The sequence below is a fragment of the Bombus pascuorum genome, chromosome 13, assembly GCF_905332965.1.
Source record: "Bombus pascuorum chromosome 13, iyBomPasc1.1, whole genome shotgun sequence".
Taxonomy (NCBI): Eukaryota; Metazoa; Arthropoda; class Insecta; order Hymenoptera; family Apidae; genus Bombus; species Bombus pascuorum.
The window spans coordinates 12,513,708-12,526,463 of record NC_083500.1 but is presented as its reverse complement, the minus strand read 5'-3'; the positions used below and the strand labels follow the sequence as shown (position 1 = coordinate 12,526,463).

Genomic DNA, 12,756 nt, shown 5'->3' with positions numbered 1-12,756 from the left:
CTTCGTCGTATTTCACATTTTAAACTTTCACGACGATCGGACGACGCATTCGTGTCGCGATTGTTCGTTCGGCTTTCGATCCGGCTATTGCTACGTATTGCGGCTTGCGCACCGTCTTTTCTTTTCTTCTTTTTTACGTTTTTACGTTTTTTACGTTTTTTACGTTTTTTACGTTTGGCCAACATTATGAGATTCTTGTCCGTGTCGGAAGTACGAGCGGTATTTTTCCCCGTTGTTTCCTTAAATCGATGTATCGTCTCGTTTCGTTTCGTTTCGTCTCGTTTACAGTCGTTCGATAAAGTACAGCCTTTGTCGTACTTTTCGCTCGAACAAACTTTTCTTTGACGTAAATAGAGGAGAATCGCGAGAAACGCTGTCAGCCTTGGTGGGGTGGTGCGTATCACTGCCTTGTGGCAGTAACCTTGTGGTACGCGTCACAGTACTTTTTTTTATCATATCGTACGTATGCTAACAACCGGCACGCCGACGCGACGCGACGCGACGTCGCAGACACGACGTAGCCGGTCGCGGTCGCGGCCGCGGCTGCGGCAAGGTAAGACAATATGAACGGGTTTGTCCGTGGTCAGTTCTACTGGCGGAGTCAGTGGAGTATAATTTCTTTCGCTCGTTTCGCTGCCTTTTCGTTTCCCATCGTACGGTATCGCGTGTTGGACGAACAGACTGTGTTCGCGTTTTTAACGCTACGCACCAGCAGAATGTATTTCCTGCAAATAAATATAAAGCACGCGGACATGCTCGCAAGAGCACTCTCCGCCGTACCCGGTATATCCTATGCGATACGATGCGGCGTTTGTTACGTATATCTGTAGTGGTTGGCAAAGGTTTTCGCGCGATTCGTCGGCGAGCGATACGCGCGAGCAAACGAGAACGTTTCAACCGTCGACAATAAAAAGCGCACGCTGTCGGTATCGCTTGGAACGTTTGCACAGTGGATCAGCAAGGTATTAACGTGCCGATAATCGCGCAACCTTGACCGAGTGTCCGACCGATTGCTGAATCCTCGACACTGGGGACGACCCTGAAGCATTCTCGTAACAGCGTACAAATCACGACCGAAGGATAAAGAAGTAGATGTCCTTCGGTTTTCGTGGCCGGGCACGATATTTCGTGAAATTTTCGTCTCTCTTTCCTTTTCCTCTGTTTTCTTGTTCTTCTTGTTCTTCTTCTTTTCTTCGCGTACCGCGTTCACCAAATGGACTCGTTTAAAACGAAGCGAGTATCGAAAGTATCTCTCTCTCTCTCTCTCTCTCTCTCTTTCTCTCTATCTCTCTTTCTATCTATCTATCCATCTATCTATCTATCTATCTATCTCATCTCTCTATCTCTCTATCTTTCTGGCGATGTTTAATTTATTTTAATAACGAACACGCGATGGCTCGGGAGAGAAAGAGAGGCTGAGTCGCGCGGAGGCTTGGACGGAATGCCGCCGACGCCGGCGTATTGTCGGAGGTCAGGTTCACCGGCCACGATGCGTTCGTTCCCTCTCTTGCCTTTCTTCGTCCCTCGTTCAGGCCAGTCACGGCCGCAGATAAAAGAATGGGGTTCGAAGCCGAAAATATCGAGCCGCTCGAAGTAGAGTAGGATGTTTCGAGCGGCTGAAAAATCTGCAAACTCGCGTGTCAACGACCTCGTTTCTCGCGCTACGCAGTATACGGGGTGTATATTCTGTAACACGTGGTTATTGCCGCGTGTAAATAAACTCGAGACAGAAAAACCGCGCCACCGCGTATTACGCGTTACGAGTCCGTAGGAGATGAACGGATCGATGACATAAAACGCGTCTCGGGAAACGGCCACCAATATCTTGGTAATTGTTGGATATCCAAAGATGTTTGGGCGGTCGTGGAACGGTCGGAGAGGAACGAGTATTTCTCGAAGAGAGAAAGAAAGAAAGAAAGAAAGAAAGAAAGAAAGACGAAACGATAGCTGCGACCCACGATTAAACCATAAACGGCGTGCGTTCGTCTCCGGTGTTGTAAATCCATCAGCGAAATGGCGGGCCAGGCGTTACGTTGCCATCCTGTATACTTGGAATATACGTCGATTATAGCGATATACGTGGATTGCGGCGAAACGTATCGAGAGGAAGGCAGAGACTGGTCGAAGGGAGTTTGCGGCGTTTCGGAATAAAGTTGCGTCGACTGACGGTACGTCGAACAGCGTTTACAGTACTCCTAGAAGAGAAGGCTGGATGCTGCTCGTTGCATCCTGCATATATGTATGTTTTATGTCAGCGTGCATTCTGCATTTGCGCCGTTGCCACGTCTGGTGGCTCTCCTCGGTTCTTTCTCTTTCTCTTTCTCCTTTTCCTCCTTTTCTATCTATCCGAGCCTCTGCAGCTTTCCGTCTCTTTCCCTTTTCATTCGTCTCCTCTGCCTCCCCCTTACTCTGCGACCCGCTCCGCGACGGTGCTTGCATTTCTTGACATTTCTCAAACCCGTGTCCCACCTCGTGGTCACTGAGTCGTTGAACTCGAAAAGGAAGAAAAAATGGAAAGAGGAGAGAAAAAGAAAAAAAGAAAAAGAAAGAAAAGAAACGACGCGAACTCGGTCGGGGAAAAGGTGTTGGTCGGTGGAATCGATTTTTCATACGAGAAATTTGTTAGCGCGCGACGAAGAGAAGAGAAGAGAAGAGAAGAGACGAGACGAGAAGATTCGTTGAGTCGACGAATGAGGAAACCCGGGCGGGGGGTTGTTGCACGGGGCGCGACTCGAAACGGTCCCCTAGCGTTTCGCTAACGAAATTTCCCACGGCTCGCGTCACCGAAGGGTCGACTTTTTTTGCCGGCGAAAGGAATTTTCTTCGAACGATTCGCCGCGATCTGCATACACGGCGTTATCTCTCTCCGTTTATCTGCTCTCTTGCTAGCAGAGCGCGGCAGCCTGTTTTCTCTCTACCGCATGCAAATGCCGTGTTTCTCCATCTTAGAATCGCTTTCCTCGCGATCGTGGCTCGCGAGCCCGATGAAAAATGCCCCGGCGAGCTACGTCCACCGAAGAGAGAGAGAGGTACGCGAATCTGTTCAGGGCACACGTTTCTCGCGGCGACTGGCAAGTGTCGAGCGCGGATCTACAGGAGGTCGATCGGTTGCTCGATTGGAGTAGGTCGCGGCTGGTCTCGCAACAACGTCCCGGCAGGTCCCGGCAGGTCCCGGCACGTCCCGGCACGTGTCATGCAGGAAATACTATCGGGGAAATGCTGTCGAGTTTTTCGCGAAAACGACGATATCGATTCTTCCGTTCTTCGATTTCTAGTACAAGTAAGCGAACTAAATGTACGTACTTATCCGCGCGTAGAGTCGGTGAGATAGGTTTAGCGATAGCGGTGTATAGCATTGGAGAGAAAATAGACGAAGCTCGAGCAGAGACGCGGTGTCTAGCGCGAGAAGGCGGACTGTCATCGAATCTCTGCTGAATCGACTGGATCGACGCGAATACCTTGTTTGTATCGGTGAAACGAGAAGGGAGCTGCGTTGGATTTCGAGAGAGCGGCAGCGTGGAACGCGCCGCGAGAAGTGCACGCGTTTCTCCCGTTGGGGGAGACGACGAAAGGATCTTTCTCCCGCGAGATACGTTGACTTCGAGTCGATCCAGTTGGCGGTGTTTCGCGCTCGAAGGAGCGCGTCGTCCTCGTTCTGGAATGCGTAACCGGCGTACGCGGTTCCGCGGAAGGACGGTTCCGGCGGAATCTGGCGGAATCTAGCGGAATCTGGCGGAATGTGGCGGTTGTTGGCGGTTGTTGGCTCTCGACAGAGCGGAGACGCATGTGGATGGCAGGCGAGACCGTGTTTGCGAGGTTTGCTGCACGGTTCGGATTTCTTCTTTGCTTTGTACGAGTCGATCCGTTCGAGTTTTCAGCATGCGAGTGTAAAGTCGAACGACGAGTGGTTATGACAGATAGACGGAGTGCGCGTTGGCCGACGCGTTGGCCGACGCGTAACAGATCATCGCGCCCGCCATCCATCGGTCTCGGTTAGGCTACGTAGTCGGCGCGGCGGTTACAAGTAGAGTATGTCTCCTTACCTCTCGTGCACGGTTCTCTAGAGTAGGTGGATCACAGTTAAAACGCGGTGGTAGGAGCTAGGTAAAAAGATCACAAAATATGGCACACTGTTGCCCGAGTTCATCGTTCGGCACTTCGCGGCGCGGTTGCTTACTGGTGGGGGCGGCGAAGCACGGGCGGAGGAGAATGACGAAGAAGATGCGGAACGAAGGGAGCGAGCCTGTGCGAATGGAGCAAGAAGGGAACACTCGCGGGGACACTGGAATCGAAGACGAAGAGGAGACGCAGGACGAGAAAAGGAGCCGCGTACACACCGAGAGAGCGGCACACGAGAGACGAAGAGAATTCCTCGCGCGCGCGCTGTCAGCTGTCAATGCCGCGCACGTTGTCACTCATCTTGCGTGGTTTTTCCTCGGGTCTCGGTACTTTGACGGTCCTCCTTCTTCCTCGGTGACCACCTCGCCGTGCATCGGACGACGATTCACATCCGACAGATCGTCATCTACCTCTCTGTCGTGGTCCTCTTGGCCCTTACGGTCCCGGCGTGTTTCCAGCGAGTTTTCAGCGAGTTTCCAGCGAGTTTCCAGCGAGTTTCCAGCGAGTTTGAATCTCCGCGTTTTCCGGATCTCTCTCTCCCCCCTTTCTTTCTCTCTCTCTCTGTCGCCTACTCTCTCTCTCTTTCTTTCTCCCCCCTCTCTCCCTCTCTCTCTTTCTCTCTCTTTCTATCTATTTCTCTCGGTGTCGTTGTTCTTTGTTCTTGCTTGACTCGCCGACGATAAAAAAATGCGACGTCGAAAGGAGAAGGACGATGGAAGAAGGAAGAAGAGGATATGGAAAACCTTGTCACCGATTGTCTTCGTCTAAGTCGTGGTCATCGTGGTGGTGGTGGTGGTCGTCGTCGTTGTCGTCGTCGTCGTCGCTGTTGTCGTGGTCGTGGTCGTGGTCGTGGTCGTCGTTGTGGTCGTCGTCGTTGTCGTCGTCGTCGTCGTCGTCGTGGTCGTGGTCGTCGTCGTTGTCGTCGTCGTCGTCGTCGTCTTCGTCTTCGTCTTCGTCGCACTCTCGCCTCCCCGTGTGCGTGTGACGCGGTGCGCGCGTGGTGTCGCGTGAAGTTGGTCGTGCGTGCGCACCTTGTGCTTCGTTAAAGAGTCTTTTCCGTATAAAATGCTGGGGCGCCGGCGAGAATCGGCCTGCCCGCCGCCGCGTAGGCTTCACGCCGGCGTCCTCGCGGCCGATTGGCTGGATAGCGTCCGGTGGGGGGCACTGGCGCGAAGGTCCGAAGGTAGAATACTTGCCTCGAGAAGCTACCAGAGCGGATCCACGAGAGTTCGGAGTGGGGTTGCGTCTTTGCCATCCCGCTAACTCGGATCGTACACGTTTTATCTACACGGCACCTAACAGGGATGATCTTCTGGATGCTAAACCGTCTACGAAATCGTTGGACGCGAGCTTGGTCGAGTTGCACGGCGACGTTGGACTATGGCAGACGGGTGGATCGCGTTTGGAGATAACGCGACTCGTTGAATAAGACGGACGATACTCGATGGTTCGTGACAAAGATTTTTTTCTTCTTGTCTTTCGGAGACCAAGGTGTTGGAACATGGCACCACCAAAGTTTGATCCGTCTGTCGGAGGGAATGAAATCGAAGAAGGAACGAACGCAGCAAAGAAGCTTGGCGATTCTGTAGAGTCTCGGTACGCCGCGCGTCGAGCGTCTTTCGTTCTCGCGGGCCCCCTTTGCCCGCCCCCCCCCTTTGCCCTTCTTTGCCCCTCTTTGCCCCTCTTTGCCCCTCTTTACCGCGCGATACTCGCCGTCTTTCTTTTACAAGAACTTCTCATTCTGATCTCTCGGCTTGCTCGCCTTCTCTCTTCCAATCTCTCTGTCTCGTCTGTATTGCTCGAGACCGGCCAGGCTATTCACCCACGCATGCACGAGATGACGATGACGATGACGCCGACCGCTCGCTCGCCGCTGCAACGTGCACACCGTGAACGCTCTTTGCTCTTTCATCCGCCTTATAGGATGAACGTACTCGGCGAGAAAAAGAACACGGGCGCTCGAAATTCCTCATGGGTCGCGGATTTTCTGGTCGAGACTCTTGCATCGAACGATTAGACGGCAAATTTGCGAATCGAGTGTCCGCCCTCTTAGCTCTCTCTCCCTTCCCTTGACAATCGTCGGAGACGGTAGAATTTTTTCGATCGGCGCGCAAAGATCGATGCACGATCGAGCAGACTTTTTCGCTGCTCACGATTTTGCTGGCCTTGCGATCTATGCGGCTGACATTGGCACATTGCGATTGCACAGCCCCGCTGACCCAGATTCCGGCTCGGTTATTTTTTCCACGCGGTCGGATTTTTTTTTATCTCTGCCGTTTCGCTCGTCAGTCTCGGTCGTCTCTGCCGCTTGCATCGTTTCTCTCGTTTCCTACTCGCGATCTTTCGCACGGCTTTAATCTCGCCTCGTCTTCGTTTGATTCCTCACGGGCAAACTACTTTTCCTCGTTGCTTTAGAAATTGACGAGCCTCGTAATTCGCGTTCGACCTGCCATTTAGAGGCGTCGCTAGGAGGAATCCCTGCTTTTCAGTTTCAATTTTTCGCGAAACTTTGCCTGCACTTGGTTTGCTCGTACACGAGGATGAGGACGAGGATGAGGATGAGGATGAGAAAAGGCCCTACGGACTCGAACAATTTGATATCGGAGAAACCGCAGCCGTATCCCGAAATATGAATTTTTCAGGACTGAATATTTGACAGGAGTGGCGAAAAATCAAAGCGGTAGAGTCGTGCGATAAGCGCTCCTCCAACTCCGTCATAATTAACGACGAACCGTATCGAGTCAAGTCGCGCAGCTGATCTCGTTGAAGCGTTCGAATCGGTTGTAATATATTTTGCGGTGGCGAGGGCCAAAACTGCGAACAGGCGAATCCACGTCTGGCCGGAAAAGGGGTTCCGGATGGATCCACCGTGGTTGGCCGCTTGGCGCGAAACAGCCGTGACGCGACTGGATCCTGACCTACGACTACGTTCAGGGGAGCCAGGCGAATTTTGTCCGAAAGTCGACGCGAACGAAAGAGCGGATTCGCAGGCCTTCGAGGTCACGAAGCTGCAGTGGGGATCGGTGTCGGAGGGAGCCGAAGAGGGGATCCGAAGAAGGTGGTAGATATGGGCAAAGATTCGAGGGAGTAGGAGAGTGCCGATGGAGGATACGCTGCGGCGGAGGAGGACCAAGCGACGCGCTGGAAAGAGGAGCGCGAGCGCGAGTGCAACGGGCAGCTCGGCAGAAGAAGACGAAGGCGGAGGAGGAGGAGGAGGAGGAGGAGGAGGAGGAGGAGAAGAAGAAGGCGAAGAAGAAGAGGAGGACGATGAAGACGATGAAGAAGAAGAAGAAGAGGATGAAGACGAAGAAGACGAAGAAGACGAAGAAGACGAAGAAGACGAAGAAGACGAAGGAGACGAAGAAGACGAAGAAGAGGAAGAAGAAGAAGAAGAAGAAGAAGAAGAAGCAGAAGAAGAAGAAGAAGGAAGGGGTCTGATCTACCGGCAATATACACACAGAGCCGCACAGACCACGGCAAAACTCCGCAGTTTTGCTGTTCGATTTTGCAAACTTATATTTAGAAGGGCAACGATCTTTTGCCGCGGCAGCTCCAACCAGAGGAGAGGAAAGGTTCTGGGATACGCGCGCGGTCTCTCTCGTGACCGGCCGCCGAGATTTCTCAACTCCGCGCAGACCTACGTCTCTCTTGGTTTTCGCCGTTTTGCATTTTCCTCTCCATTTTCCCCGCTGTTCTTTCTCCGCTCTTCGATGAAATTTCTTTCCCGCCCTGCCCTCCTTAGTTCCTGCCTTCTTGCATCGGCTATTACGGTGCCCGGTGTTTTGCATTCGAGTAGAACCAGCCAGCGCACGAATTAATGGCTGTTGCGTACGCGTCACGTTTCGAGTTTGCAATAATTACCAGTGGCACGTAGGATAACGGTTGTTTAATAAGTTGGGTATTCTACAGGGTGACTCTGTTGGTTAAGAAACGCTCGGTTATGGAAGCTGAACGTGCAACACGAGGACGGGGAGAGTGAATTTGAGAAAATATCTGGTACATGACGGACGGACGGACGGACGGACGGACCTCTGTTGCTCTACGATCTCTGTTCCTCAGACTACGATCGATCCTATCGATCCTATCGGATCCTATCGCGTCAGATGGAAATAGCAGGCGACGAGCGAGTCGCGTTACACGGTATGGCGTTGGATTCGCGAGAAAGCGACACCTTCCAGCAGGCTCGGAATAGGGCGAGATGCCAATCCGGATAGAGATGGAATTTGGGAGCGCGATCGAGCTGGAAATGAAAATCCTCTGGAGGAAAAGCGTGCGGATCTTTCGAAGCGCGCGAATATCGCGCATGACCGCCCCTGTGAGAGCGTAATCTTATCGTGGCGAGCGATGTGGTGAACGCGACTGCAGAACGGAGCGGAGTCAACGAACGATAAAAAAAAAAGCGCGTAGCCATACGCGCGACACAAAGAATAAACTCTATTCCATTGCACCTCGCCCCTCCCCCCTCCCATTTGCCCCTCTGCTCCCGTACTGTTCCATCTCGCTCGTTCGTTACCGCGGCCAACTCTTCTCCTGGTCATCCACGTTGCAACTTTGCCAGCCGTGTGTGGGCGCGCGACTTCTTTCCTCTTCTCTCGTTCTCCGGTTCTCCCACCCTCCCACTCTCGCTCTCTCCCTATCCCTATCCCTCTCCCTCCCTCCCTCTCTCTCTCTCTCTCTCTCTCTATTTCACTCTTTTTCTCTCGGTTCGCCCGCTCTCGCCCCTTCTCCCTCGCCCCTTTACTCGTTCTTTTTCTTTCGCCGACCGCGCTTGGGGTAGGTCATGGCGGAACCGCGCGAGCGAGCGAGCGAGCGAGCGAGCGAACGACGAGGAAGGAGAGAAAAAAAGAAGAAGAGGAAGAACGAGCCGTACGCGACGCGTACAGAAGAACGTTGGGCCGGCACACGACTTTGTAACGCGTACCTTTCTCCTTCGCTTTGGGCGGCCACGCTTTTGACAAGATATCTATCATCGCGAAGCAACGTTGCTGGACGTCGTGGCCTCGCGACTCGCGTTATATCTGCCCGATTTTTGCCAGTTCGTCCGATCCGTCGATTGGTCGAATAAACGAGATTCGCGAGGAAACCGAACGAAAGGTAGTACAATAGATGGGTGTTATCGAATTGTACTTTCGCAAGCCGACCGGTGTCTACGGCTTGAGTTTCTTCGAAATTCAACTATTTGCCGTTTTCTTTCTCTTACCGTTGGCCTGTGGGACGCTCGCCTACAGTTTCACCGAAGATCGAACAATTCGATTAGAAGGATCTTAACAGCCGGCACGGGGCCGGCGTTATTGTTAGCGATCATGCGATCTGAAAATCATAGAAAATTACTGAAAAGCCAGGAAACTTTGTACGTACTGAACGGGCAGAAGGTATGGTTGCCCCTGGACTTGAGATGTCGTAATTTTGCCTTCGCCATAACGGCTACGCGGCACGGAAGTTCTTCCCTCTTCCCGCCCTTCTATCTTTCATCCTCCGAGTTTTCTTCTTCGACTTGGAACAGAAAGCTTTCTCGCCCCCTCTCCTCTTCCCTCCCCCTCGCCCCCCCTCAGTCCCCCGTACCTCGCCCCTCGCCACACCGCGCCTTTTCGTAATAGTAGAAGGGTTAGCGAAACAATGGCACGCGCGTGAACACCGTTATTTAAATAATACGATGGAACCTCTTCGGGGTTGAAGGTAAAAAAATAAGTTACGCTCAAGGGGACGGCGAAACCGAACGTGAGAAAACGGCTCTTTTTGTTTTTTAGTACCCGCGCGAAACGTGGTTATCCTCGTGGAATTTTTTCGAACGACAGAAAGGCAGGTTAAGCAGACTCTCGAAAGTATCGCATACGGGCAGCGTAATTGTCTCCTCCTTGCGTCACCTAATCGCGCACTAATCGCGTAGCACGCATCTCGTGAGTAAGAGATGATTCTGCGAGTATCGATCCGGAACGTTCATAGTCTCTTGAAGCTTCCACCCTTTCTCCTTTTTTTTTTCTTTCTCTCGCCATCTTCTTCTTGCGCCCGTGGCGCAGTTCCGGTTCTGGCAGCTGTCGTCGATTGAAAATCGGGACGCTGGATCTGGTCAAGGGTGTAGGCCCGTGGCTGCGTTACGTTACGCTCCGACGTCGAACCGGTTTGAAGCGGGGTGAAGCAGAGATTTGGAGTGAAAGAGAGCCGACGCAAAAAAATTCATTTGTATCGCCGGAAGGGTCGCGCAGAGGTGTCGAAATAATTGGATTTTAATTTTCCAGCCAGTGAAAGAACAAAAACCGCTTTCTCTATCGTCGGGGCTACGTCGTCGTTCTCTACGCCCCGATCGACAACCATGAGAATCACACGGCGACGAGTGTTTGTACAACGTCGCGACGCATTAATGTTTTCGACTTTCCATCTTCTTCCGCACCCTTTGTTTTCCCACGATTCGTAACGGGCAATGGGTTTATTTCGTTGACGCGGCCACGGTTAATAATTGTCGTCGGCTCCGCGCTTTGCTCGTACACGGCCGATCGTTTCGGAATCGAACGATCGACGCGGAACGAGCGTGAAAAAGGCGACAGGTGCGGTGAGAATCATCGGCGGCGTTTCCGCCTCCGGAATATGGCGGAAAGCAACGAGAGTCAATTAAGTGTGCGCGTCGCTCTTAACATTTTGTCACGAGCCCCGACAGCCACGCTCCTCCGTCGAAGATTCACCGTTACGGAGCGCCACAAAGGAAGCGAATGTTTTAATTAAATCCCGGCAAAACGTGAAAACTTCGCCATCGTGCGGCGTTTTTGCGATTTTCCGAAAGTTTCGCCTCGGCCGGGCTCGCGAGTCGCTTTCAAGGTGGCGATGGACGAGGGAGTGGAATCGCCGCGCTACCAAACCACCTCGCCGCCACCACCACCACCACCTCCTCTCCATTCATCCCGCCGCAGTTAGCGAGAATAAAAGAAGTCGGAAAAACAAAAGAGCGCCACAGCTACTTAGCGAAACAAATTGTTGCTTTCGTACTCGGGACGAGAATTTAAAAGTTTTGCACGAGCCGCTTCTCTTTTTACTCTTCCCCGCCATCCCCTTCTCCATCGCTATTCTTCGTGGCTTTCTCCTTTCTCCTCCTCCTCTCTCTCACTCTCTCTCTCTCTCTCTTTCGCGCTCACACACACACTCTCTTTCTCTCTCTATCTCTCTCCCTCACTCCTCCCTCCGGGCATCTCGTTCTTTCGAGTCGAACGGATAGACGAACTCGATTCACGGCTCGTTAGCGGTGCTTCCTTTCCCTTCATTTCGGTTCTGCCTCGTAAAAGGACAACGCCATATACGCGGAGACTCGTACTATCGATCGCGACGGAGTGTCCCATTAAATCGGTTGCATCGTGCGTGGAATACGCGTATGGAACAATTAAACGCGGTATTGTCTCGCGAGCTGCGAGGTACCGTTGGCCGAGACGCTCGGTCATCTACCTACGGATCTTGTCCGTAAAAATCCATCGTCCGCGATCTTCTCGTAAGAATCGCTGGATCGATCTCGAACCGCCACGGCGGTCAACGTTTTATCGACGATCGAGGCGTCGCGCCGCTCGTTGAGCAGGCGATGAGCTGCCAGACTATTTCTTAGCAAGCGACGGATCTTTTAACGTTAAGATTGAAGGAAAATTAATAAATCCATATAGAGAAGCACATAAACGCACGTAGAGCATGCTAGGCGCTGCGATAAACAAACTAACGAAAATGTGAGTGCAGCAAATAAAAACAATGAGAACGAAGGGAGACGAAGAGAGCGAGATCCGCTCCTCGTAAACTCATAACTCGGAAAACGAGAATGAAGTACGCGCAATCGTGAGACCAAGGATTCGATATAATTATATATATATATATCTGTGTACGCATAGGTATGACAGTTGCGTGAAACGTGCGGGAGGAACATAGAGAAAAAACGAGAAAAGAAGAAGAAAAGAAAGGGAACGGAAGAAAGAAAAAGGAGACGCGAGAATAAAGAGAGTTACGTACGTCGAGCCTTGTGCGAATTGGCGAAAAGGGAAACGAAAAAAAAAAACAAAAAAAAAAAGAAAAAAAGAAAGAAAGAAAGAAAAAAAAAAGAAAAAGAGAAAAGTGAGAAATTGCAGGAAGCTGCGTGACAAGGAGAAATAATAAGGGGATTTTGAACGGGCTGAGTATTCAACTCACTCGTTGCAGGGTGGACCAGCATTCCTCGAGGGTGCGTTCGCTGATGTTGCCCATTCCTCCGCCTCCGCCGGCGCCTCCCGCACCTCCAAGTCCCGCCGCAGAGGCACGAGACTATCAGGCAATACAGGAGGCTCGTGTTAGTTTACTTCTCTCTGCCCTTTCTTATAGCCGGCAGTGATACAAAATCGCTTTCTTCCCTACCAAATATGGTGCTCTTACAGTAATTCGCGAAACGATCGCCGACTAGCCGCCGCTCGAAATCTTTCCTTTTCCTTGGAAAGAATCTTCACGCGTGAAAACTGAAAGACGCTATAGAGATTTGGTAGGGGAGAGACGGATGAGCGTTGTTCAAACAACGCCAAACAAATAAAACAAGAAACGAGGAATCATCCGTAACGTCGGACGGTCGGTCGAGTCATTCAACTTTTTCGTCCACCATGTTCTTTTCACTCGCTTCAACGTAGATCGTCCTACCCGGTAAAATCG

General features: G+C 51.9%; 1 protein-coding gene across 17 annotated transcripts in view; it reads right to left on the bottom strand.

Moving 5' to 3' along the window:
- LOC132913209 (zinc finger protein 853-like) overlaps nt 1-12,756 on the bottom strand; it is a 74,774-nt gene that overhangs the window by 57,104 nt on the left and 4,914 nt on the right. For 15 of the 17 annotated variants that reach the window (XM_060971335.1, XM_060971325.1, XM_060971330.1 and 12 more), the window contains exon 2: nt 12,271-12,381. The exons of the other annotated variants lie outside the window; for them this stretch is intronic. In XM_060971335.1, coding sequence (XP_060827318.1) covers nt 12,271-12,381 — 111 coding nt within the window. The remainder of the gene's footprint in view (nt 1-12,270; nt 12,382-12,756) is intronic. 17 annotated transcript variants of the gene reach the window in all.